We start from the raw sequence: 25,097 nt of genomic DNA, 5'->3' as shown, positions 1-25,097 counted from the left end.
GCGCCATCGCGTCGAGCCGCGTTCGGCCAAACCACCCATCTGCACGCAATATCCACCGGAGATACGCGTTTCTCGGCCGAAGGGGCTGAGGGCCCCTAGCTTGGCTCCAGCCAAGTCCTCCGCGGCTCGTGAGGAAAATAACTGATAGGTCGCTGCCGATGCTCTCGTCTCATGTCTAATGCTCAGTGTGGCAGGTCATAGTCTACGTTTCTGCTCTCCTCACACTTCCGCACAACTACCGCTTGCGTTTCCGCCGCGAGCCTTCATCACTTTCCTCCGGCATTTCTAGGAGAGCCTCCACTCATTCAGTTGATTCCCTGAAAAAAAAGTCACGAGCTTTATAGACATACCGTTTGTTCCGGGCTTAGAGGCCAAACGCTCCGGGCACTACGCCCGGAACGCGGACGGTACGTCTATATAGCCCATAAGTACGGCTTCCACGGCCGTAATTAATCTACCTGTGTCACTCGACAAATCGGTTATTCACAGTAAGAAAATGCACGCTGTTAAACATTTAGGAGCGAAATTCTGTACCACGGTCTATGAAGCGCCCAAAAACCCTGGTGATATAAATGCGGAGTGGAATCTATACTCCTTACGGCGTGCTTTACAATATGCGGAGCGGAATCTATTCTTAATGCGGAGTGACATACGCTTTTATGGTGCTAATTTCACTTTGCATGCACATCACTAGGGGTTTGGGACACGATTTAGACTAGATTTTTAACAGTGTAAATGACTTCCCGTGTTATAATGGGAAGTAAAACACAAAGTAACCTAAACGTGCGGTTACAATTTTTTGGGTACACAGAAAAAAAACAGCATGGGGTTTTTTGATGATATGGACATTTCCAATTGATTGCGGTGGTGCCCCAATAAATTAGGTTACTCGCCCAAACTTTTCGGTACTAGAGTGATTGAGGTGAATTCTACCAATCTTTTTGTTCGGTGTGGTATACATGGTTCTTGTGACATCTTTCTCCGACTATAAATAACTGAAAATCTTCGTCGAGTGGTCTTGATCTGCTTTAGACAAGCCTATCTATGAAAAACAGTGTGCTCTGTGAAGGTTATAATATTGGCCGCTAGGAAGGAAAAGAGAAAAAAAGTGCTCGTTTTATAGAGGCGGTTGACTCCCCTGAGGCATGAGCGATATCTGAATTTTTGAGAGCCTGCATACTCATTCCGCGCCACTGCGAGACCAGTGCAATGACACCATGATTGAGTAGTGTCGCTTTGCCGGTTTTTCAGTCTGGTTTTCATCTGGTCCAGACAGCCCTATTCTTCGATAGCGGTACCCCACTCCGATTAACGTAATCTCAAGTGATTTATTCAAAAGTTCCCGGTCTAAAACTTCAGACTTTCTGAAATCACAAAGCATAATTACACTATTTTTTGAAAACGAACGTGAAAAGAGGATAGAATGTACATTTCATAAAATTTTGTAATTACCAAACTTAAAGGGAGGATATTTGCATGAGTTTCTGTTTTTAAAGGTCATGGTCCAATTGGAAGTGGATGTACAATTTTTGGCTCAGTTTAGAGAGAACGTAAGAGCCGGTAATTTCCTTACGTACATAAAGATGTTTTTACAGATGATCTAGAAATGGTGGTCCCTAATTGCAAAATTTAGTCCAATGGGTCCAAAAATGGACAAAGCATGATGGAATGACCCATATCTTTTACGGAAAAATCACGAAATGGCTGTAAATCCACATTATCCTGGCAGTTTTGAGAAATATGGTACTCTTTCACACGAATTCCTGAATTCAATATTGAATTCATTTCGCAATAAGCAATTATTATTTCCGGCTCATACAGATCTTTATGTGCTCAGGGAAGCGTATGGAAAAACCACTTTTTCCCTAAAATGAGCCAGAAATTGCAGTTTTCAATTGTTAAATGTAGAGCAAATGCCGTGGCTCCTCTAGCGTAAGAGCGTATCTCAATTTCCGTGTGAGCTCTGTTTTACATATAAACCCATGCTTTCTGGGGTTTTTAAGGAAATCAAGGTACACCGCGCCCTTTCGTTAGAGGAGCAAAATGTGTGTGGTATGTGCCTAAAACGTAAAGGCACGCAAGCATGTAGAACATAGCGCCTTTATATGAAGTTGAAAAAATACAATTCATCAATTCTTGACCTCGGGCACTTATTAACAAGTTCAACGGAGGATTCTTCCAATACAATTTTTCGCCCGGACGTTAAGTAATAATAAATACTATCCTCATTTTTTCACGTCTGAGTTCTTCGGTAACTCAACAGACTGGATTAATTTTCGAAAAGCTTCAAGTCAAGAGTTACTGTTCTTTCCGGTAACGTGACAGAGCGCCCTCTCGTAACGTCGCTCCTCTAACGTAAGCGCTCATCTCAATTTCCATATGAGCCGTGTTCTCCATATGACTCCATGATTTTCGGGACTCACGTGGAAATGGGGATACGCTACTCGTGCGGCGGCGGGAGCTTTCCCGATGGCGGGCGCTCTCCAAATCAATCGATCTCGCTGACTCATAATCAATCGGGTGACCTTCCAGCGCGTCGCGTATTCCACATTTCCACGGAAAAATGCGTAGTTTTCCGCGCTCTAATCAATTTCCGATCATCTCGTCGTATCGCACTCTGCCAACCTTGATTGCGTTTCGCCAGTCGATATGACGTTTCGGATGTCGGTTAAAAGTGCATGGAAAGTATGCAATTTCCCGAAGCGGTCTCATGCCACACCGACGCGACGCCGACGCCGCGCCGACGCGCTCGATATTTTTGAGGAAGCGGCGTCGGCGTCAAAGATCCCGCTCGTTGTCGCAGAGTTGTCACTGTGAGCACAAAACGGGTTTATCCACTACTTGCCTAACTCCATTTAAATCAGTTGTTTTCATGAGGGAACACGGTGAGTCTGAGCTAGCATGTCCTTTTATGCAAGCCAAGGCTCATGCAAAACGGACTTTTTCCCTTTTGAAAGCAACTTATTCATTCCCGTCGCCCAGTGGATCGAGTCGATAGAACAGGTCGGACAAAGCTTGGGAACTTTAAACGCTTATAACTCCGTCTATACGAAACTTTGAGGTTCGAAAAGTGGTTTCAATGGTTCTCTCGTAGAATTGTCTTCCAAAAGCACCTCTTGAAATTGAAAATGTGGCAAAATAAACATCGAAATTTGCAGTTTTAGCAAACAATGTCTTGTCCGATCTATCTAATTCATTCGATCCACAGTGCGATGGTGGAACTCCAAAACCACGTATCTCGTTTGCCTTGTTTCAAAATCTCCGTTACTTTTTTTTTTTTTTTTTTTTTTTTTTTTTTTTTTTTTTTTTGAAAAAAATGAACATTCTTCCGCCACGTTTTTACAGAATTTTCTTCGCACTGAGAAAAAAATTCAAGGAAGTTTTAAATAATTGACTTTGAGTGATTCTCTATTCAAAATATACAGTATGACAGGAAGTCTGCAACGTAGCGAACCAAAATACGTGGTTTACCGTTGATAAGGTTTACATTATAATTGGACCGCGTTAAACAGAAAGGAACCAAGCCACATCAGCTATTGCCAAATTTAATCGGACAATTTATTTTTTTACATGAAAACGGTTGTGCGGATTTTTGTGCAAATTTCTATGAATTTTCTCCATGATACAAAGCGAATTCCTTAACATTTTCAAAGGAATCCGCACAAACGTTCTCTCGTAAAAAATCAAATTCCCCTGTTAAATTTGGCAATAGCTGATGTGGCTTGGTTCCTTTCTGTTTAACGCGGTCCAATTAAGGAAGGTTTAAGGAACTCCTCAATAAAGCATCATAAAAAGGACAATTTTTGAAACCTCGAGTTAAATTATAGTATGTGCCGAGTATGTTTACCTGGTAATCAGTCTCGGTCTCGCAATTACAGCGGAGCGACGGCTCGTTTTTGTTTTTAATTTATTTTCCGGTTGATAATGAAATTGTTATTATTTTGAAACGTCCCGGGTTTTGTTTATTCCTTTTTCTTTATTTGCAGCCTTTTCCCCAAATTAAGTTGTTCTTTTATTACGTGTATTTTGGCTGATTAAGTTGTTTCTCATTCTCGTTAAATTATAGGCAGTGTAACTTTTCCTCCCATATTTTGTACTTTTTTCGGTGGCAAATTATTGTAATCCCTTTCTAGAATCTACTTCCAAAGTCATACTGCTGAATTTTCCTCGAGGTTTGCAAACATTTTCTTCTTCATTATGTCATTTTCAGAGCTTCCTTAAATCTTCTATAATCACATAATGTAAACAAAATTGGGTTGTTTCAGTGGCGTGGCGTGCTTTGCGATCTATCGATATTTCCCAATTTGAAGCTGTGGTAAATAATCGATTACTAAGGTGTTCGCTGCAAACACCCTGTTATTCGATATTTTTCCATAAGTTTAAATGGTCTATCAATCGATACATCGCAAAGCACGCCACGCCACTGGGCTGCTTAAGAACGACTGACTAAGAACCTCTATTCATAATTTTGTGGCAACCCTGTCGATCCATGTCGTCCATATCGATAACAACAAAACAATGCAAGGAACACATAATAATTCAGGTGGATATGGACCTGATTACCGTTAAAATGATTATTAAATGATGGATGAGCGATTCCCGCTTCGTTTTGAAGTGAGTCATGCGCAATGACCGTGCACACTTAGCGCAGGTGAGACAAGTGGTATATTTCGTCGCTCCTCTGACGTAAGGGCGTAACTTGATTTATACGTGACCCCTGTGCTCCGTATAACTCTATGCTTTCTAAGGCTCATGCAAAAATCTAGATACGCCCTTACGTCAGAGGAGCGACGATTTGTCGCATGACTCACAAAAAAACGTAACTCCTCTCTGAGACGAGCTCTTGAATTATATGGACGGCAGGGCTCACCGCAAAGTGGCCTTAGGTCGTTTTGTCAGGGAGGCGACGTATCGTGAGAGGAATTTTAAGACTCATCGTCGGAAGTGTGTTGAACTTGATCGGTGGACGAATATCGAGTATCATTTCTCGGAGATTAAAGATTTGCCTCTTCAAATCGGGCGTCTTATGCAAAACAAATCTACCGCAAATAGTGTTTTTAAAATAAACAACGTATAGTTGATGGTTGTACTTTCGCACGTTTGCGCTTTTACAGAACTGCCTTCGTAGATCGATCCGTTCTGCTTTGGTAGCGTTCGATCGCTGCATTTCAGTCTATACACGTGCGCATCTGCTATTTTTGTAAAATACTTCAAAAGATTATGTAAAATGGAAAATATTTTCCGATGCGAGTTCCGGGGACTTTTGAGTGAGGCGTATTTATGCTGAAAGGATCCAAGTGCCAACGGATTTTATGAAAGGAGACTATGAAGCAAACGAAACCGTATGTGCATTGCCTCTTTTAATTTAATGCTTGTGCGTATAGTTCCTTTTAGCATTAAAATCCGAGTGTAATTTAGGGCCCTTCATAGTTTCATTATTTTATCTTATCTCATCCTGATTTTAAAGGTTTCGGAAGTCATTTGCATGATCGGAACAAATCCTCAGGAACTGTGCCGTTCATTAATCAAAGATCTCAAGTGTCTAGAGCTCACGATAGGTATCTTTGGCATGGACTTTTTTATCAGAGCCCGAATCGCAAAAATTGGATTACACTTTGAGATTCGGAACGACAACTCTGGCTCATCTGTAAATACACTTATGCGCATAGGAAAACTAATGTTACATACGCTGTTTCATGAGCCTTCAGATGTTGCCAAACTTCCTTTCACAAACCACACATTTTTCAGAAAAATTCGTAGATATTTTTTCCCGCTTTTTCAGTGAATTTTTTCCGGAATTTGATCTAAAAAGTCTGAAAATTCCAAGGAATAGTATTCATGACTTTCTTCGGAAATACATATTTTCTGGAGGGAAAATATGCAACATTGGAATGCTCATACGGCGTTTTTCCTCTTACAGCGCCGTAGAATAGTTCCAGGTACAGTTCCAGGTATAGTTGGAATCAGGCTTTGGAACAATTATTTTATCGGCGAAGTAATCAAGTTATACGCTGCTTGTGACCATAAATTGAACAGCACTTGTATACAAAAATAGATGCAGACAACAGACTACTTAATGACGCACTTAAAATACAATGGAGCTTTAGATGATGTGCTGAACCAATACTGTAGAAATTTGACGTGATTTCATACTCAGTCTCACATTTGGGCGTATTTCAATCAAAAGGAACTATATTCCGTCTGATATTAGCCCTAAAATGTATACGAATACATACATGACAGAGCTCATGTCACAATGGGTAACGTAACACAATGGCACATGTCACAATGGGTAACGTAACACAATGGCGCATGTCACAATGGTACATTTGACGTAAGTGCGTCCATTTAGTGTTAGACATTATCTTGCATCTCCTCCTTCGAATCAATGTTTTTTTAAATGAATGAATGAAACTTAAAATGTTAAAAAAGTAAATATCCATGCTTTTTCATAATATTTAGCGAGGGCATGCAGGAAACTATTACGATGATTCTCTAGACGATTGATAAAAATATTCCAGAACACTCTCATGCACAAATATTATGATGGAATATGAAAACACCTTACTACGGATAAGTTGCTGGATGAAAATAATGCAGACACTTCAAGGTTAATCTATTCGACGCTTCAATTTACGACCTGTAGCCAGCTCTCAAGCAAATTAACTTTGTTCCTGTACTCTGATATTGAAAAAATAGTGAAATTCGCATGCATTGTTCACTTGGGAAAAGACGTGTCTTGATTGCAGTGTTTCACAATTTCCACTCCTATTTTATCCTTTAAAAGGAAAATGAGTCTTTTCAAATTTGCACCGTAAAAGGAATGTTTTGCACCCTCTCATGGCAGATTAGAATTTGAACAGCTTTTTCGTGAAACTTTACATTGTTGCCATTTTTGTAAGCTGAGGGTCCAGGGGCGCAACCCCTTGGCTACCCGTGGCGGGTGCGCGATGCGCGTCCAGAACGGCTAGTATTTTTCAAACGCGGATCGCAACGGAGGTGGAAGGTAAGACAAATTTTTCACGCCACCGGTTAAAAGAAAATAAAAACGAGGAATTCCTTTCAAATAAAAGGGGTCGGGTTGAATTCCGAGACCACTAGTTCTGTTCGTCTGAACTCCAGAGACCCGAGGTGACGTAAAATCAAGCTTGAAGCCTCGTTTAGTCGAGATCGCAGGAGGGGTGAATAATAAATTGGCTTGATTTAATTGTCCGATTGAAAAGTTGTTTAGTTCACTTTTTCTTTTGATTCCTGCCAAACCTGTTCATTACCATTCTCCTATCTACCCACTTGAACAATTACAACAAAAATTCAAGTGTTAGAGAGCAAGATTTTTATAGAACCATATTTAGATGAGCATGATCCTTAGAAGGAGTGAAGAGAATGATACAAGTAAGTGTGTATACATTTAAGGAGATTTTCTGTCAAATTTTGCTTGAGCAGTGCAAAATTGTGGCAGTCATATTTCTGTTTTTTTTTTTGTTTTTTTTTTTTTTTTAAAAAAAAAAATAAAATTGAGGAATGACCAAGAAAGCTGCTCTTTGAGAACGGAAGAGTCCTTCCGAGACTCGACCGCGTTCCAGCCGGGGGGGGGGGGGGGGGGCAGTGCGCACCCCTGAATATCCTCATAAAATTTCATGCAGGGTATTGCCAAGATTTCTCGTAAAAAATGAAGCACAAGGCTAAGTCAGGCAGCGCCTGATTTGCCAGGCTAATCCTAGTCAATATTCTCCAAATGACTCCATTTTGCAACTTAAAATTACTATATATGACTCATTCATGAAAGCACTCATCTGCATAGAGAAATTGATAGCATGTGCGTTATTTTATAATATGGGCAAGAAACAGTAATTTCTCATGAAAAAGTTTTCCCAAATGTAACCATTCTAAGAACCGCTTTCTTTGCTCTAAGACGCCTTACTGCCACAATTCAGAGGTTTTTACAAGAAACATATTATTACAATAATGCCAACAGGGCAACGGTGTCTGAAATTCTTGATTTCATTCATTCCTTGATATTTCCTTGACTTCCTCGAAAAAAGTTCCTGATGAAACCCTGCGACTTTCTTTCATTTTCCTTAAGAATCTCGTGGGGGAAATTTTTTTTATTTTTTTTAAAGTTTAAGACTTGATCAACTATCATCACTTTTAGCTCCCTGGCCCTCTTTTCCATTTTTTGTAACAGTTCGCTCAAACAACTTCCTGGCTAATTCTCATGTTTTTGCGGTTATCCTACCGGATATAGTCGCTTCACATAGCGGCCAGGGGGTGCAGCCCCTTAGTTCTTTATCATTTATTATTGGAGAGTCTCCATTATCTGTTGTTTTCGGAGTGATATTCCTCGAGGTTGGATAATTCCAGTTTTGACGGAACGCGGAGCAGACATCACCAGCATGCGAGTCGATTCCATTCAATCTGGAATTCCACGGGGCGTAATCAACAGAGTTGCCGTGTGGTGGAAAATTTTCGTCCGTTTGTCATGACAAGCGTATTTAAATTTGCATTCCATCGGTAGGAGTTTCGGGCAGGTGTGTCGGGGAGAGAGCCCGAAACTTCCCTCGACGCGACGCGACAGCACTGGCTGCGGGGGCGCCGCGCAGGTCCTGGGAAAGCCGCTGACCTTACCCTTGGCCAAACTGGTTCTGGGGGACCGATTTTCAGTCCGCGTGACTCAAGAAAACAACGGATCGCTAACCATTCCACGTTGTTTAGGACTCCGAGAGTTTGAATTGCGTAACACGAGAAAAGAAGGTGTGCTACCGTGCTGAGAGTACAATACCTCCGGAATTTCAAATTCGCGCACTCCTCAAAGAGTAAAAGAAATTTAAATGCTCAGACGATTCGATAGGAAAGAACGATTTCGTCAATTCGATGGAAAAATTGTCGTTGAGATCTCCTCAGAAAACACACTCTATACATTGAGGAAAATCGAGGAGTGAAATTCGGTGCCGGAGTCTAAACAGTGCTCAAAACTCCCGGGGTTTAGGAGCCTTACAGACTGCGGCACAACATTGCATTCCATAACTTTTAGCAGTGTAATATCCCAAAGATTCATTTGCGAGGAGCCCAGATCATTTCCTTAAAAAATAAAGCTACAGTTGCACTTTCATCTAATTTTTACATGACGTGATGCAGTTGTGAATTCTCTCGTTTAGGCAATGTTCATTTTTCGTCACATTTCGTTTTTAAGATCTACCGGGCCGATTTTCATGATTTTGGTGGCTTTCGACGGAAGCTAGTCCCTAGATGATCCTGTCCTGTTTACATTGATGACTCACATGGGCCTGCAAAGCGCCCTCCGAGAGGCTGGGTCGCGTAGTGGTCGCAGGAGGCGTACCCTCTAATCTGTGAATGGCTGGGCAAATGAGAAGCTAAACTAATTTTGCTCCGATAAAAGCATATCAGCGGTGCGCAAAGCGCAGGAAGTGACATCCTCGCTCCGATAAAGCAAAACAGTGAGTCTCCATAACTTATGCATATCAGAGAGGAGACCAATATCATTCAAGGGATAAAAAGTTCAAGTATCGCCAGAAATCCACGGAGAAACGGTGTAAAACGCGTACTATGGTTATCGACGCTGCAGGCATCTAGTCACGATTTATTTATTCAATAAAAAAAACACTCACATTTCCTCTGCTCGTGATGAATATTCTGTGAATGTTCCAAGCAACAGTGCGTTGCTTTGTTAAAATTTGATCAAATTAAATGAGAGCGGAAATCTTGTAAGTCCGCAAATTATATATACGCGTTTTTCCAGTTTCACGGTCGATATATTTCATTCAATCAAAATTTTACGCAGACATTAAACATGTTGATACAATCAGTCGAAAATATTTACTTGTACGTGAGAAATTGCCGTTAACAGTTCTCATTATAATTATACAGAAATACAAAATTTTCCGTCTGGGAAAAAACGAAAATCAGCTCAGGCCGTATTGATGATTGAAAACAACACTATGCGCCCAGCGAACGTTTTATTTTACAAAAATCCACTACCTTTTTTGCTAAAAGGCTATCCTTATTTTGTTCGGCCAATAGTAGATACATTGAATAATAATTTGATCCCGGAACACATTGAAATTGATTCAGGTACGAATTTGACTCAAATGAACACCGATTGTTATACGAGCAATAATTTTGAACTGACGATTGCTGAAAACGCAGGAGTGAGTTAAATGATGAGTTCCTTCGAGTTAAATTCGGACGTTTTTGGTATTTTCTCGTTTTTCAGTGGATATATTTTTAAAAAAACAAAAGAGAACCATCGAAGAAAACTCATCCTCTTAAATAGTTCATTGAATTTATGATCCGATTACATTCTTAAGGCAAAATCTAAAAACAGTTTCCACATTTTGACTCTAGTAATCTCTCAGTTTATAGGTCTACTGAACACGTTTTAAATGTCAAACGGGAGGGGAAGTTTTGTAGACGAAGCTTTGGTTATTTTCCAAGCATAATACGTTTGTTTTCAGTTACCAGTTTGATGTACATTGATTTGTGTCTCTCCTTAAAGTTTAAATCAAATTGCTTTAATGTTAACTATTAACTCTAATATACACCCTATGACTGGATTTTGCAAACTTGTATAATATGTAAAACGTCGTTTCTGTAAGTTTTTGAGCAATCGAATTTTACAATGCCATATTATGAACTCTGTCTAAAGGCTCGTTGAATTATTGAAACCTTAGAAAAATACTTTAATTTTTAAAATGTTCAAAGATGCCCAAGAGCATCAACACAAACCACATTGTTTACCAGAACATCAGATGCTGAGTAAATCAAGTCTATAAATTTGAGATAAAGTTCTCAAAACACGCGTTTAGTAAATTTAGTCATATTCCAAAAAGAACAGAACAGCATCAAGACAGAAACAAAGAAAAACCGGTATGTTTCAAATTTTCAATTCCAAATCGTATTACGCGCAGAGCTCATTTCGCCTGAAATCCGGTGAGTAGTCCATATAGCTGGTAGATGCGTTGCGTAAATTGCATACTCGACGCTTTTGAAGGCGTTATAAAAAGCGTTCGTCTTGTCTCTATCCGACGAAAAAACTGAGGAGTTCGTTGGAAATCCTTGGAAAGCAGGGTATTGCATCTCAATTATTCTATTCTGAATTTGTAGTAACTGGAGACAAAATTGTAGGTATTGATGTGTGGGTTCGTTTGTTTTGCCTAAACGATTTTCACAAATTATGTGGCTTATGGATTAATCATTTAATTTATTTAACAATTTAGTGTTTCATAAAGTTATGTGAAAGTACATTTAATGAAATTTCGAAGTTGAGAAACAAATATCACTGCTCTTTTCCAGTATATTTGCGGTTACAGTGGGTTTTGACATGTTAAAGCTGGCCTCTGCAAAGTCCTGACAAGAGACATTTTCAAATGTTGAAATTTTCCTATAATTGTCTTATTTAGCATTTCGTTTTCTTCGCGGCCAAAATAATATTCCTCGTCAAATCTGAATGGCATCTCCTCTCTGCCATGCCGAACGTCGTATAAGCCTTCAAACATTGCCAAATTTTCACTGTTAAAATACGAATTTTCGAGGAATCATGAGAATATTTTTCCTCAAATTTTTTAGAGAATTTTATCCGCTAAATCATCACGCGTCGCACATCTAAATTATCTGAAAATGTCAAGAAAAAATATCGATGGCTCTTCTTTTTTTAAAAAAAAATAAATAGATAAAAAAACAAGATATAATAAAAAAAATAGATGAAAAATAAAAGTAAATAAATTATCGGAGGAAATTTGGCAACCCTCAAAAGTTCATATGATGCATTACCTTAGGACGGCATCACACTGATCGACATTTTCAATGACGGACCAGAGTTACTGTTGTGCCGAAAACTGGTCTCCCGGCATATATCGTCGCTTGGCTGACATAGGGCTTAACTACAATTTGAGATGAGCCCGAGAAAGCATTGGGTTGTATGGACAAAAGGGTTCATCTGCAAGTGTAGTTACGCCCCTATGTCAGGAAGACGACGATATAAATGAAAGGCTGCATACGGTCGGAGACTTAAACGAACGTGCACGAAGAACAACCAGCCGAAATGCGCAACCCTATCCGATTTAGTTCAAAATTTTTAGAATAAGTAATGAAAATAAATAGCAGGAGAGGATAAATATCACTACATAAAACAGAAATAAATATACATTTTTCATCGTTATCTTTTCATGAATAGTGCTACAGTTGTGCAATTTTGTGGATCGATCAGAATCTTTGCGTTACTCGATTGTTTTTATATGCGTAGGATCACGCTGAAAATAAAGTTTTTGGACTTTTCTCTCTCGTGCGAGACATCGTAAGTCAGCGGGCTGATTATCGAAATTAATAGACAAAGGTGTAGACAAAGAAAAAAAGGGAAAAAGGAGCAATCCCATTATTTGAAACGGGTAGTTGTTTTAGATTAAGGGGAAGAATCATGGACTAACTATAAGATCTCAGTGAGTCTGTTACCTACTTCCTTTGCGTATTGCAACTACCCATTTCCACCCGTAAGATTCCTCCATTTTCCTATTGTCTTCTTTTTCTATCGTTTTGTCCATCGATTTGTCTATCGCTTTGTCTATCAATTTGAAAAATCAGCCTGCAGGCGTTTGAACATGTTGTAGACTATCAATCAGCCTGCGATATTAAATAAAGTGCGTGAACTGGCAAAGGCGTATTTCAGATTGACAGGCTTCAAAGTCTGAGTGACTATTTTAGCACATGCTGAACGAGCATTGCATTATGAGCAATAAATTAAGCACCTCTAAAATCTAAAATTAACGACCAATCAGTGGAGTCATAAGGACGGATATGCACGCTGCACTGAGACGGGGAGTTGAAGTGAGAGAATGTTTATTTGTAAGTCAATTGCCGATGTTGCCACTGTAGCGTTGAAAATTTGACCAGGATTTTGCAAAAACATTCGACTTCATGACGAAGAAAACGGCGAAACAATTTTGAAATATTTTTAACAGCACCTCTAAAAAATTTACCAGTAAGATTCACTAATAGGTTTCTGTTTTTTCAAGTAAAGTGATAGCATTTTTGAGAAGGATTTAACAATTGATCCATGAATGATACATTTTTGAAAATGGATCTTTATTTCAAAATATTTCTGGAGTTCAAATCATAACGTAGTACGTCATACGTCAGGTTATAGTGTATAAAATATCGAGAAATATAGTTTTAAATCATTCCGAGAGTTAAGTCAGAGTAGATTCTACAAATCAGCGTGTCTCTCGATTCGCCATTTTCACTTTGATCGTCTTCTAGGAAATGTTGGAAACCATTCTAAGGAAAAATTGTGGAGCCTAGAAAAAATAAAATTGATGTAAGGCGAGCGTTTAGGATACCATGTACATTGAAAAATTTAGTTTTTTTAATCGAAGTTTCGGCTTGCTAAGCTGTGTGTTTCGTTTATTTGACATAGTATGAAGAATCTAACCGAAAAAATATGGGAAGATCCATTCAGAAAGCACTTGGTGACTTTCATTGCGCGCCATAGCATACATACATCAAGTTGATATCCACACCTGAATTACCGATGTCAAAGATTGAAGGCGCACTGACTTTCATCCCTCTTACAGAAATGCGCGCCGTGGCATACAGCTATTAAGTCTATGTAAGCCTGTATGTAAGTACACAGATAGAAAAATCAACAAAAAAACTTGTTTACTACGGGAAGTAAAACACAAAATAACCCTACCCTTTGGTTGACAAATTAAAGAAAAGTGTCAGCTAGTTTTCTTGAAGAAATTAAATAAAAAACGAATGGTGAATGTCAACATCTCAATCGGAGGAATGCATTTTTCCAGTTTTCCACACAAAATTTGTGTTTGTTTGTGTTTCAATTCCTTTACTAACCAAAAGTAACCCAAGAACACCAATATTTTTATCAGTAAATGCGTGTCCGACGGATGACCGTGTTGCCTATATGCTGAAGACTGGAGGTGGATTGGCTTTCATGTTTCTCTTAGTGCGCAATTTCTTTTGACCGACTGTCTTTCCCTTGCACTATAAGTGGTTTAACTTTTCGCAGGACCATAAAATTGTCACTCGCAGGACATGCCTGCGATCCAATACCGGGATCGGAATCTGATAAAACTGTGTTTTTGAACTTTAATGTGTTCGGTCGCATGTCCTTTAAAGTAAAGTTTGTCCAATCGAATATGTTAATTGATTTTTAACACTAAAGTTCACTTTATTCTACACACATAGAAATCGCTCTTACTGAGTTCTTTGGCGCTCTGCAACTCCCAGCCGCCAAAGTCTCCTATTCTTTCACTACTTTATTCTTAGTATTTACATCAGCCCACGCACGGGAAAATTGACTGAGATTCCTCATCCACGGAGGTAAAATTTTCAGTGGATGAGCGTTACTTGTCAAGGTGGATTGAGAAATTGGCTTGTGTAATGTCAACGAAAGACCGCCTCTATAGTGTCCTAAGGAATAGTTTCCAAGCAGTTTACTTACATTATTTGGACTTATTGAAAAAAGAAAATAAATAAGAACTATAATCGCTCTGACATGAGCCCTGCATGACTACCTGCAACCTGCAATGCCTGATTTGACTCCATCTTGCAACAAATACAAGTACCCAATTAGCTGCAGTAGTTATGTCTGTTTGACAGCTGTCGAGGATTTCCGGTAAAATAAAGAGTCCCAAAATGAAGAAATTATCGAGTACTGTCATATCCCGGAACTAATTCCGAATTTCGAAGCTTTTGCAATTTCTTGAAATCTCCTCGGCATTTCGGAGGTTTTCGTCAGTTAGACCGATTTTTTTTTTATCAAATTTGACCGATTATTTGACCAAATTGGTCGATTTTTTGGTCAAATAAGACGATTCTTAGAACTAAGTCTGGTTGTATTTCAGAATCCCGAAACCTTTAAAAAATCTGAATTTTTCTCGGAATCTTTGATAGTATAAAATGGCATCGCTAATTGAGATGACGGTAAAATTGTACGCTGAAGCGCGTCAAGCCATCCTAATGTTGTCCAATTTCAAATGGTGGAAACACTGCCTCAAAGAAATTGTCAATCATGCGTTAGCGCGTTGATAAACGAGTGACGTCACATGATGTGAGCAAAAGCTGGGGCGTGAGCCTGTTATATCGTTGCTCCTCTGACGTCACAACGTATCTTAATACCCACGTGAGCTCCCGGAAACATGCGATTACACGGGTGACAAGGCTCATCTCATAAAGAAATACGTCTTTATCTCACAGAAGAGATTATGTGCGTCACCTCCGACAATAAATGAGATGAAGAAGAGTTGGCACAATTATGCGAAATTACACGTTTTATTGCATTTCGTGCGTTTCGTACCGGCGCGACACAAGACACAGCGAGTCCGAGTTGGGACCGATTCTTATACTTCCGCGCTAAGGAAAAACGACGTAACAGCATTTTCATGTTGCCAAATTTCTCGGCAAATTTTTGAGAAAAAGTATGATCTGTACGTGACAGGTAGAATATTACATTTTCGGGACCAAATCACTCAATCTTAGAAATTACTTTTACGTAAAATATTGGTTAAGAAACACGTATCAGAATACCTATATCAATCAATACTGGTGACGATGCGTTTAATGCATTATCCTTACTTCCAAGAGCACATACAAGCTGGTGCCTTCACCTCGGTAACGCCATTCGGACCGCGTTAAGTAGAAAGGAACCAAGTAACATCACCTGTTTCCAAATTTAATGGACCAATAGACAAGGTACGAAGTTAAGGTGATTAGACGGTTGCCTTTTTTTGTGTCAGAGTGACGTGCGATACATCGCATCAATTCGTTCCATAATTTCAGCTACTTGTCATTTTTATCGAATTTTGAGATCGCACTTCTGTTGTCATGAGACTAAAGAATTCATGTACCAAGACAAAGAAATCCAACGTATTAAAGGCAGGGGCTTTCAGAGGAAAAATTTAGCATTCGAGTGCAGTTTCGATGTCAGTATCGAATGCGATATTTTTCCTCTAAAAAACCCTGCCTTTATTTGGTTGAATTCCTCTGTCGAATTTGGTACTTGAATTTTGTTAGTCTGCATGACAACAGAAGTGCCATCTCAAAATTCCAAAAAAATGACAAGTAGCTGAAATTATGGAACGAATTGATGCGATGTATCGCACGTCACTCTGACACAAAAAAAGGCAACCGTCTAATCACCTTAACTTCGTACCTTGTCTATTGGTCCATTAAATTTGGAAACAGGTGATGTTACTTGGTTCCTTTCTACTTAACGCGGTCCGAATGGCGTTACCGAGGTGAAGGCACCAGCTTGTATGTGCTCTTGGAAGTAAGGATAATGCATTAAACGCATCGTCACCAGTATTGATTGATGATATACCAATGCGGGATATTTGTTAACCTGAAGCCGTTTCTTGACGTCGGAAGTGGAAGTCAAAATGATGAGCCCTGACCTCATCAATGATGCTAAAACTTACGTGGCCCGCGCACTTTTCAGCTACCACTCGTAACTGGACGAATATGCAACCGCAGAATCTGCTTAGCTATTTCACGTTGACTAATCTCGTGTTTTTTTCCTTTACCGTAGAACTGAACGACTTCACACCTTAAAACTTTTTTCAATTTCCTTAGATTGTAAGTGAGGACAGCCCTGATGATTTACTGTCCTGGTAATACTACTGATCTACTGTTTACTGTGTCTACCGGTCCCGAAAGTCCGGAAATCGCACCGATTTTTTTAGGACGATCTGTACTGGAAAAGTACAGAAATTCTACAAGAAGGTCTAGAATTTTTCCGTTTATACCGAGCATATTATTTAAAGTAGCCCGGAAATCATGCAATCTGTTGCACATTGATTCTCGGTGCAGCATTCGCCCGCTAGGTTGCCACCAATGCGCTTGGAATTTTGTGGTTACATATGTTTGGTGTATAATTTTGCGATTCGCTCGTGAATTCAAATTGTTTCGAATCTTGTCACTCAACGGCCACTTGGAAAAATCTGGCCTTTAGACCCACTAGAGCCTAGATTCTTAGAAGATTTCACAAGAAAATTACTCCCAATTCAATTCGATTTTTGCTGATTCAAACGAAAATCCGCTCACCTTGAGAGGTTTGGCTCTCAATAATTGAAGCAAAAATCCGATTGAATAAGGAGTATTTTTTCTTGTCAATTTTTTTAAGAGTCTGGACTTTGTATCCAAGAGACTTTTTTTCGCAGGTTGTCCTGAAAAAGTATTAATTTTTCTTTCAAGCAGGTCCCAATTCTTTAGGATAAGAGCTGTAAAAAGTATTAATTTTTTGCCAACCAGTTTCAGTAGACACGCTGATACAGGTCAAACTGACAAAATTCCAAAACAGAGTGTCGCTCAATATTTGTCAATAAGAAGTGAAACACGAGGGAAAATTTGGCAACTTCTGATGTAATTAGGCCGATTAAATCCGTCCTGCTAAGAACATGACTCGATTTGAATTATATGAAACATACTAAGTTGCAGTGTATTCTTTCGTACTAAATATTCACAGTATACTGTGTATTCAATTATACGTGTGTATAGGGCAATAAATACCAATCAGTAAACATCTATATTTTGTCAAAGGACGCTTTTAATATTAGGATAAAAAGAATAATATCCTCAGTGTGCGATACTTCGAAGTAACTGACGTGATTTGTCATTGATTTTCCAGCATGATCAGATTTGCGAACTGCCCGCCCGCTTGACAAGGAAACCAGTTATTCATGCAAATCAGGAACGAGTAGTTGAATAAACGTCACCATTAAAGTAACAAAAATAGCTGGCGCTTTTGACACTCTAAGAGGGAAGACACAAACCAAACCGCGTCAAAAATTATGAGGTGATTGTTTGTAATGTGCGGTTGAAAGTATAATTTTTCTCAGTGCAAATAATGGGACAAATGAAATATAGATTGATTACCTAACCAATGGACAAAAAAACGTTAATATCTTTACTAGAAGTTGATTTCAGTAGTTTTCGTTGGGCGAAACGTATTCTGCATGAAATTCTGATGAAGAATCATGTATCAGAGTGCTTACATTCGTGCCTTGTTCAATGGTCCATTCAATCTGAAAAAGTGAACGTAGAGAACTTTCTTAGCTTTTCTCAGAAGAAATACTTTACGGGTAGAAACAAGGCAACGTTGGAATGCTAATACGGCGTCGAAACACAAATGGACCTTTTGAGCCCCACTGTTTGATGCCGCGTTTTTTCTAACGCGAGTTCGAATAATCGCGCCAAACACGTTGCGGTCGCCGTCAAATGCATCTCAGCGCCTGCAAGACTAGTGGAATACTTCACGCATTGCGCCAAACAGTGCGGTCGACGTCCAGCACATATCAGCGCCTACAAGACTGAATGAATACTCCTCGCATTTCACCAAACGCAATGCGAGAGTTATTTGCGATAACTATTCGATTCCCGGTATAGGCACATTTCCGCTAGCTGGATTGAAGGAGCATCACACTATGAAGATGACTCGACTCTCGACCGCACTTCCTCCCCTGGCTCGCGCAACCCTAAAATCGCCGTAAAACTAGGACCACTCTTCTTTTTTATGACGGCCCCTGCCGGGTTTTACCAAAATTAAAAGCTAAAAATGTTTCTTTATTGCAATGATTCAGAGACGTGGACGATGTTTAAAAGATGTAGGGATTCTGAAACTTGATTCGTGCAAAATTAATTTTGGTTTAATAAAAATAAAACAGGACGAACGAATTCATCGCGTCGAAATTGTTGATGCTTATATTGGAGATCATCTAGGAAACTGCACGGAAACTCTTCAGAAAAACTGTGTGTAGCTTTTTAAAATCGGTGATAAAAAATAAAACGTACAAAATGGCGCATAACGTGGCAATCGGAGATAAATAAGTTTTCTTTCGTGTCCACCCATCGACTTTTGAATCCATTTATCTCTGAAATAAGTTGAACATGGTTGTTCTGCTATTTTTTGAGTGTAGTTTTCTTTAAAGGTTGGCGGCCGCGTAGCGGCTACAGGCCCCTGGTGCTTCTATAAAAACTTCCGTTACTTAATGAAAATGACTTATTTTTTTAAAAAAAAAATGATGATGACTTTCAAAACATAATGATGTATCCTTCTTTAATTCTTCCTTATTGACTAATACGAAATCCGTGCCTGTATGAAGACTTCAATGTATCAAACTCTTCTGTTTTTTTGTTTGCAGGTATGTTATTTGTCGGCGAGCGAAAGTAGCTCTTGATATACTCACCTTTAACATGTTCAAGGTATTTGTGTTCATGAATTTACATTACTGCAAACTTAATTTGAGATTGAAGTTGAGCGAGGGAATGGTAAAATTACCATTCGCAATACGTCTCAGCTCTGTAGGCATGCTTCAAAAAATCGACAGCCCTTTGACCCATTTGAATCAAGCATACTTCACTGTAGAAAGAAATTAGAGCCTGATAAGAACAACGATTTTCTAAGGTGACTCATAACCGCAAACTTGGCAAGGTTTAGGACGTCATGTGCACGTCGTAACTTTATGAAATTGCCCTGCAATCGATCCAACCTTCTCTATTTGAATATTTTGAGGGAGAACAGGCTAAAAAGTTTTAGGGTTTAGAGCCTATAAACCCTCTTCCAATCGGAAATAAATACCATCACTGTTAATGACATGCAGTAGGACTGTGGATCAACCGCCATTTAATTCCTTTAAAAATATCGATTTTGGTTGGAGCAAGCTGCCTCATCAAGAATCGATTGTTTTACATACCTTTAAATTGAGAAGAAACAATGGCACCAACTTTCAAAAATCTCCACTGGTATTATACCTCATATAATCGACACCTTCCCGTGTTAAAATGTAATGAAGTTATCAATTATATTGAATTTATCAACAATTAGGTAGATCATGGCCGATACTTTTTAAGGTATCCCTATCCAGAATTCAACAATATACGCGCGCGAAGAAAGATAGAATAAAATTAATGCAAAAATAGATAACTACAGATAATAACCGATGAATAGAGAACTGATGACTGAAATTTTAAAGGGACGACGTTGAATAATTTTTCTCAGAAATCGTAAAATATGACAGGAAGTGTGTGACGCCGCAAACTTTGATAGGTGATTTGGAAATTTCATTAGCGGTGTGCTATTCTGATGACATACGGTTGATCTCTGAAATCATTCGGCATAAGGAAACGCGAGTCTAATTCAGCCCTTCCCAGTAGGACTGAGTCCCAATCATGAGGTATGCGTCCGGATATGGACTTACGGCGGGTATTCTAATTATCCGAGTGTAAACAAACGAATTACCGTCGCAAATTACAATGCTCGCACTCACAAATTATATCTCAGTCCTGGCTCCGAATGATAATGACGCGACAGTGTCTTCTTTCAGAAGTTTTATTCGCGCAACAACGCCTCATTTTCTGACCTTTCCTCAAAACCGGAAGTCTTGAGTGGTATGTGCAAAAGCTTTGATATCGCCCTTAACTCGTTCTCTATAATATCTCATGCAACCTGACCGTCATAATTTTGCTAAACATGTTAGTATATCGAGCGGTTTAGTGGAAGAAAGGCGTATCCACCGATAATTTAAAAAAAAAAATAGTATTATTTGCTAAATTTCTCCGCACCTCCTTGAGTGACCGTAGTTTTATTACAGATAGTGTATAAAACCTCACTGAAATATGAAGAAAGGGTCAGTACTCAGTAGTAGCCATTCTTTTTTATTCATTTTCTAAAACTATAAGGGAGTGAACTAAGCTCCTGAGAATTTTTCAGGCTTTTCTAAACCTCGTTTCGAAAATGCCAAAAATGGAAACCCCTTGAAACGATATTTTTGGGGAGCACTGATGACTTAACCAAAGGGGAGGATGGCGTTTTGCAGATTGGCTCAATTCATAATAATATCAGGCATTGCCTTGCCACGTCCACTCGACTGTCAGCTTTTGCTTAGCCTTCTTTCCCGTTTAAACTGATGTTTTTTTAACTTTTTAATAAACTTATAGGTTTTTTCAATACATTCTTCGTGCGCTCAACCAAATTGCAACTCTGCAAAGACCTCCACTTCCTTGCCACAGTTGCCACTGACCCATTGTCGAAGATATGAGGTTTTTCCATGTTTTCTCGACACTTGACTTTCGACGCTGACGCCATCCGTCAAATGAGGAGGCATTCGATCGACGGGAACCGATCGAAAAATAAAAACGTGCATCGATCGACAAGGATTCGATCGCGACATATCATGAAAAACTGGCGTTGATTCGATCGACATGAGTCGACCGAAAAATAAAAACGTGCGTCGATCGACGTAATTCGATCTACAGCCGTGAATCGATCGAACATCCTGTGACTCGATAGACAAATCTGAGAATCGATCGACAAAATCCGCGAGTCGATCGACAAAATTCATGAATCGATCAGCTGCATGATTTTTGAAATTTATGTCACCACGACAAGAATCGAAAATCGATATATTACACAGCGCAGCAGCCTGATTGTTGAAATTTTGTGTTTGTCGGGTGGACATAGATGACATAGGTTACATGGCGAAACGTGATTGGTCGACTATGTCTTATCGCTGCTTTGTCGGTTGGGATGGACGACAAACTTGAATATCCGACAGTATGTCGTCCATTCCACTAGACAAAGCACGACAATGCAACGATAAGACATAGTCGACCAATCACGCTTCGCCATGTAACCTATGTCATCCATTTTCACCCGACAAACACAACATGTCAACAATCAGACTGCAAATAGTGCTATGTTTTGTCTTATCTTGAACTTGCCGTCAAAGCCAGTTAAAGTTTTAACAGTCAGGCTGCATATCGATAAACACGCGAATCAATCGACATAACCAGTGAGCCAATCGACAAGCCCTGTGAGGAGATGGACTAACGAAGACTTTCAGTCGGTCGTTTCTGATTACGCGCATGGAAATAACACGAGGATTCCCACTGGAAGACGACGTGACGTCACGGCAGAGAGCGCGCTGCGATCGCGGTCGGGGCGAGTGACTCATGGCGCGGCGTCGCGGCGCATCGGGCCGGGGCCGGGTCGGCTGGCGGGCCCCACGGAGGGCTCCCAAGGTCACGGACTCGCGGGGCCCCCCCGTGCCAGATCTGGCGCCTGAGCGGGGGCCCGCCCGGCTGAAGCCGCCTCCGTCGGCCCGACCCGGCGCCGCCGCGCCCTGCGTCACGAAGCACCCGAGCGCCGTCCCGGATGAACCCAACTCCAACTTGTTTTGCCTCCGTTTTGTCGGGACAGTTTTTCGGGGGCCGTCGCGCGTCTAGCCTCATTCTTCCGACGAGTGTCGCAGTGTCCGGTGCATCCTTCCTTATCAACTACTCATCCTTATCATGGCGCCAAGAGAACTTACGGAATTCGGTACGTTTTTCTTTTGTTTACGTTTCCTCAAGTTCCGTGTGGGTGCCATTTTACTGCCTGTCCGCTAGAGGACGCTGCGCTCCACCTCCTTTTTTTTTAATGGTATTTCATCACAGTCGCATTTTCGCGAGTTGATGGGCCAAAGTTTTTGACCTATCGATCGTATTCGATACATCAAACAGGCGACAATGTATCGATATCGATTGGTTCAACTCGTAAACACAACCACTAGTGTCAATTTAGAAATCTGAGGGAACTGGTCTTTCATGATGGATTTCTTCTTCTTATAAGTACCTGATGGCAATGACAAGTGAAATTTGTAGGAATTTTCTTATTCTCAGCTATTTCAACCTAAATCCAAAAATTTTTGTTTGAGGTTGTGTTGTATTGTTTTGAACCAAACGATACATCGAACCACCATCACACACATTACACAGACACATTCACAAACATTAAAATACGTGCGGACCTACCATTATATTGAAAAACTCTAGTTTTCGCACTTTTCGTCATGCGAAATAATTTTAGTCGGTTTTGAGGATCTATTTCCAAAGTTATACTCATGAATTTTATCCGAGATCCTCAATAATTTTCCTTTTTATGATGCTATGTGCAACGCCTTCTTGAATCTCGGCATCCCGAGGGAAGAAGCTGTTTAAGGAACAACTATGAACAGGACCCCAATTCACTTCTGTGTCGAAAGATAAAAATGGAACATGCATATTGACAGTGAGATCCGGATTTTGGTTTGCGTGCAGATTTCCTGACTTACTAATTCTGTTCAATGGAAAACTACTGAGCGTCATCACTTGAAAATCCCTAAGTTTGTCCTTCATAACCAGATGATTCAACGATTCCGACCCATCGTTAGGAAACTTCGTTTTCAATTATTCTGACGTCTCGAAATCTTCAAAAATATAAATGATTCAGTGATAATATCAAATGTACTTATTCGGATGCGTCGGAGACTATTTCAAGATCGTCCTGGTCTAAAGAGTGATTCAAAAGTCCCGCACCACCACCCCTTTAATCCTAAGGATTCTTGCCCTTTTTCAAGGTGGACCCCTTAAATTTTGGAGGGTTCGAAAAATCGTTTCCTTTTCCCTAGGAACGCTCACAAAATTTCAAATCCATCTAAATTTCAATAATTACAGGGATGATGCTTGATGCTGACGGGACAGAACTTTTGAACCCTGCATAATGTCATCAAAATACAATTGTGCCGTGCAGCTTCACGTATCGCATGGTACAAAAAGATGACTCCAGAGCTTCGAATCTCGGAGCGAATGTGCATGGTTGAGGAGTTGAAAGGAAGGACGTGAATGTGCTTTCATAACATGATAACAAATTCTTACAGTACTTTATCCTATGAGCAATCGAAAATCAGGCTATTAATTTTTCCGCTTTAAAAACATATTTAGATCGCAGATTATTTGCGTTTGACGCAGCCAAATTCGGTCTTAACAATCGAGAAACACAAACCTGAAGTTTTCATTTTTGTGTTCGTCTATTCATCAATCTCAAGTAATTAAGGCTTCTGCTACTTTCTCGTCGTACCTATCTGCACAAAATTCAGCATACGAATTGCAATCTCAATATTTTTATGTACGATTTTTTATGGGCCAGTAAAATTTTCACGTGCACCCCAAATACGAGAAACAACAATGAAGAACCAAAGTATAGATCCTTGCTTTGTTATCAATGTTGTTAAAATTGGGCGACTTTTTGCTGGATATATTCCTAGATAAATATATATTTTACGCTCAAAAAGCCTAACTAGGGGTCGAAACTCGTTTCTTCTTTGGAGGCCCTCGATTTGGCCAACGGGACCTGACCTATACTCTAAAGTAGCGTAACTGACTCCAACTATTGTATTCTGTAAAGAGTAGGATTGTGTAATTTTCGTCCAAACTTTCCTGATTTTTACGCGTGTTCGGAGAGAAATCCTGTGAAGTCTCATGTCATGAAATGCTCATATGTTGTCTAGTAAAAATAAAAGCGAACCGAAATTTTGCTGCATAGAAATATAGTTATAGCCCGGACGACCGCCCAAGAGATGGGCACAGAGCTGCCTTTCATCCCCGGAGAATTAACCCTCTCTCATGCCATCATATGTTATTTGTCATATTTATTTTTAATATTCATATTTATTTATTATCATATTTGTCATTTTTATTTATTAATTTAGACAAACAGGGTCACGGCCCTAGTCAAAAGGTATAGAGGAAGAAAAAGAAGAAATATAGTTACGGTCAATTGTCTGAGAAACGACGTTTTCTATCGGGAAAAAAAGGGTGGAAAAATAGGAGCGACTGATGAGGTTAAAACAGATTCTGGTTCAACCCGTCAATATACTGTCTTTTAAGTATACCTAGCATTGATCCTTTAAAAAACCATTAATGCATGAGTGTATTTTAGAGCAGGGTTTCAGAAACATGGGTATTATATATCCCTGTTTAAAACCGCATCAAATTTGTCAAATCGTCGCTCACCTGACATATAAGGATAAGTAACTACACTCGGCGATGAAACCCTGACGTCAATATAATCCAATGATTTCCCAGGATCATCTCTGAATGAAGTTACGCACTTATGTCAGTCAAGCGACGAAGTAATAGCGACTGAATTGCTAAATGAATGCTTAAAGTCAATCACTATTACCTACGATTCTGGACAAGGAAGCAATCATAATTCGTTGATTTTTGCCCAGCGATCGAAAAATTGGCAGTTGAATCAGACAACTATTTCCGTTCTT

The 25,097-nt window shown here is 39.7% G+C and overlaps 1 protein-coding gene across 2 annotated transcripts in view; it reads left to right on the top strand.

The window, feature by feature from the left end:
* LOC109030904 (alpha-tocopherol transfer protein) overlaps positions 1-25,097 on the top strand; it is a 103,876-nt gene that overhangs the window by 17,271 nt on the left and 61,508 nt on the right. Inside the window, exon 1 of one of the 2 annotated variants that reach the window (XM_019042119.2) lies at positions 22,192-22,342. The exons of the other annotated variant lie outside the window; for it this stretch is intronic. Within the exon in view, the coding sequence (XP_018897664.1) occupies positions 22,315-22,342 (28 nt within the window). The 5' untranslated portion in view covers positions 22,192-22,314. Of the gene's footprint in view, positions 1-22,191; positions 22,343-25,097 lie in introns of those variants that run through there. 2 annotated transcript variants of the gene reach the window in all.

Source organism: Bemisia tabaci, chromosome 5, assembly GCF_918797505.1.
Source record: "Bemisia tabaci chromosome 5, PGI_BMITA_v3".
NCBI lineage: Eukaryota > Metazoa > Arthropoda > Insecta > Hemiptera > Aleyrodidae > Bemisia > Bemisia tabaci.
The sequence above is the reverse complement of the archived record's forward strand: the minus strand, read 5'-3'. Positions and strand labels throughout refer to the sequence as shown.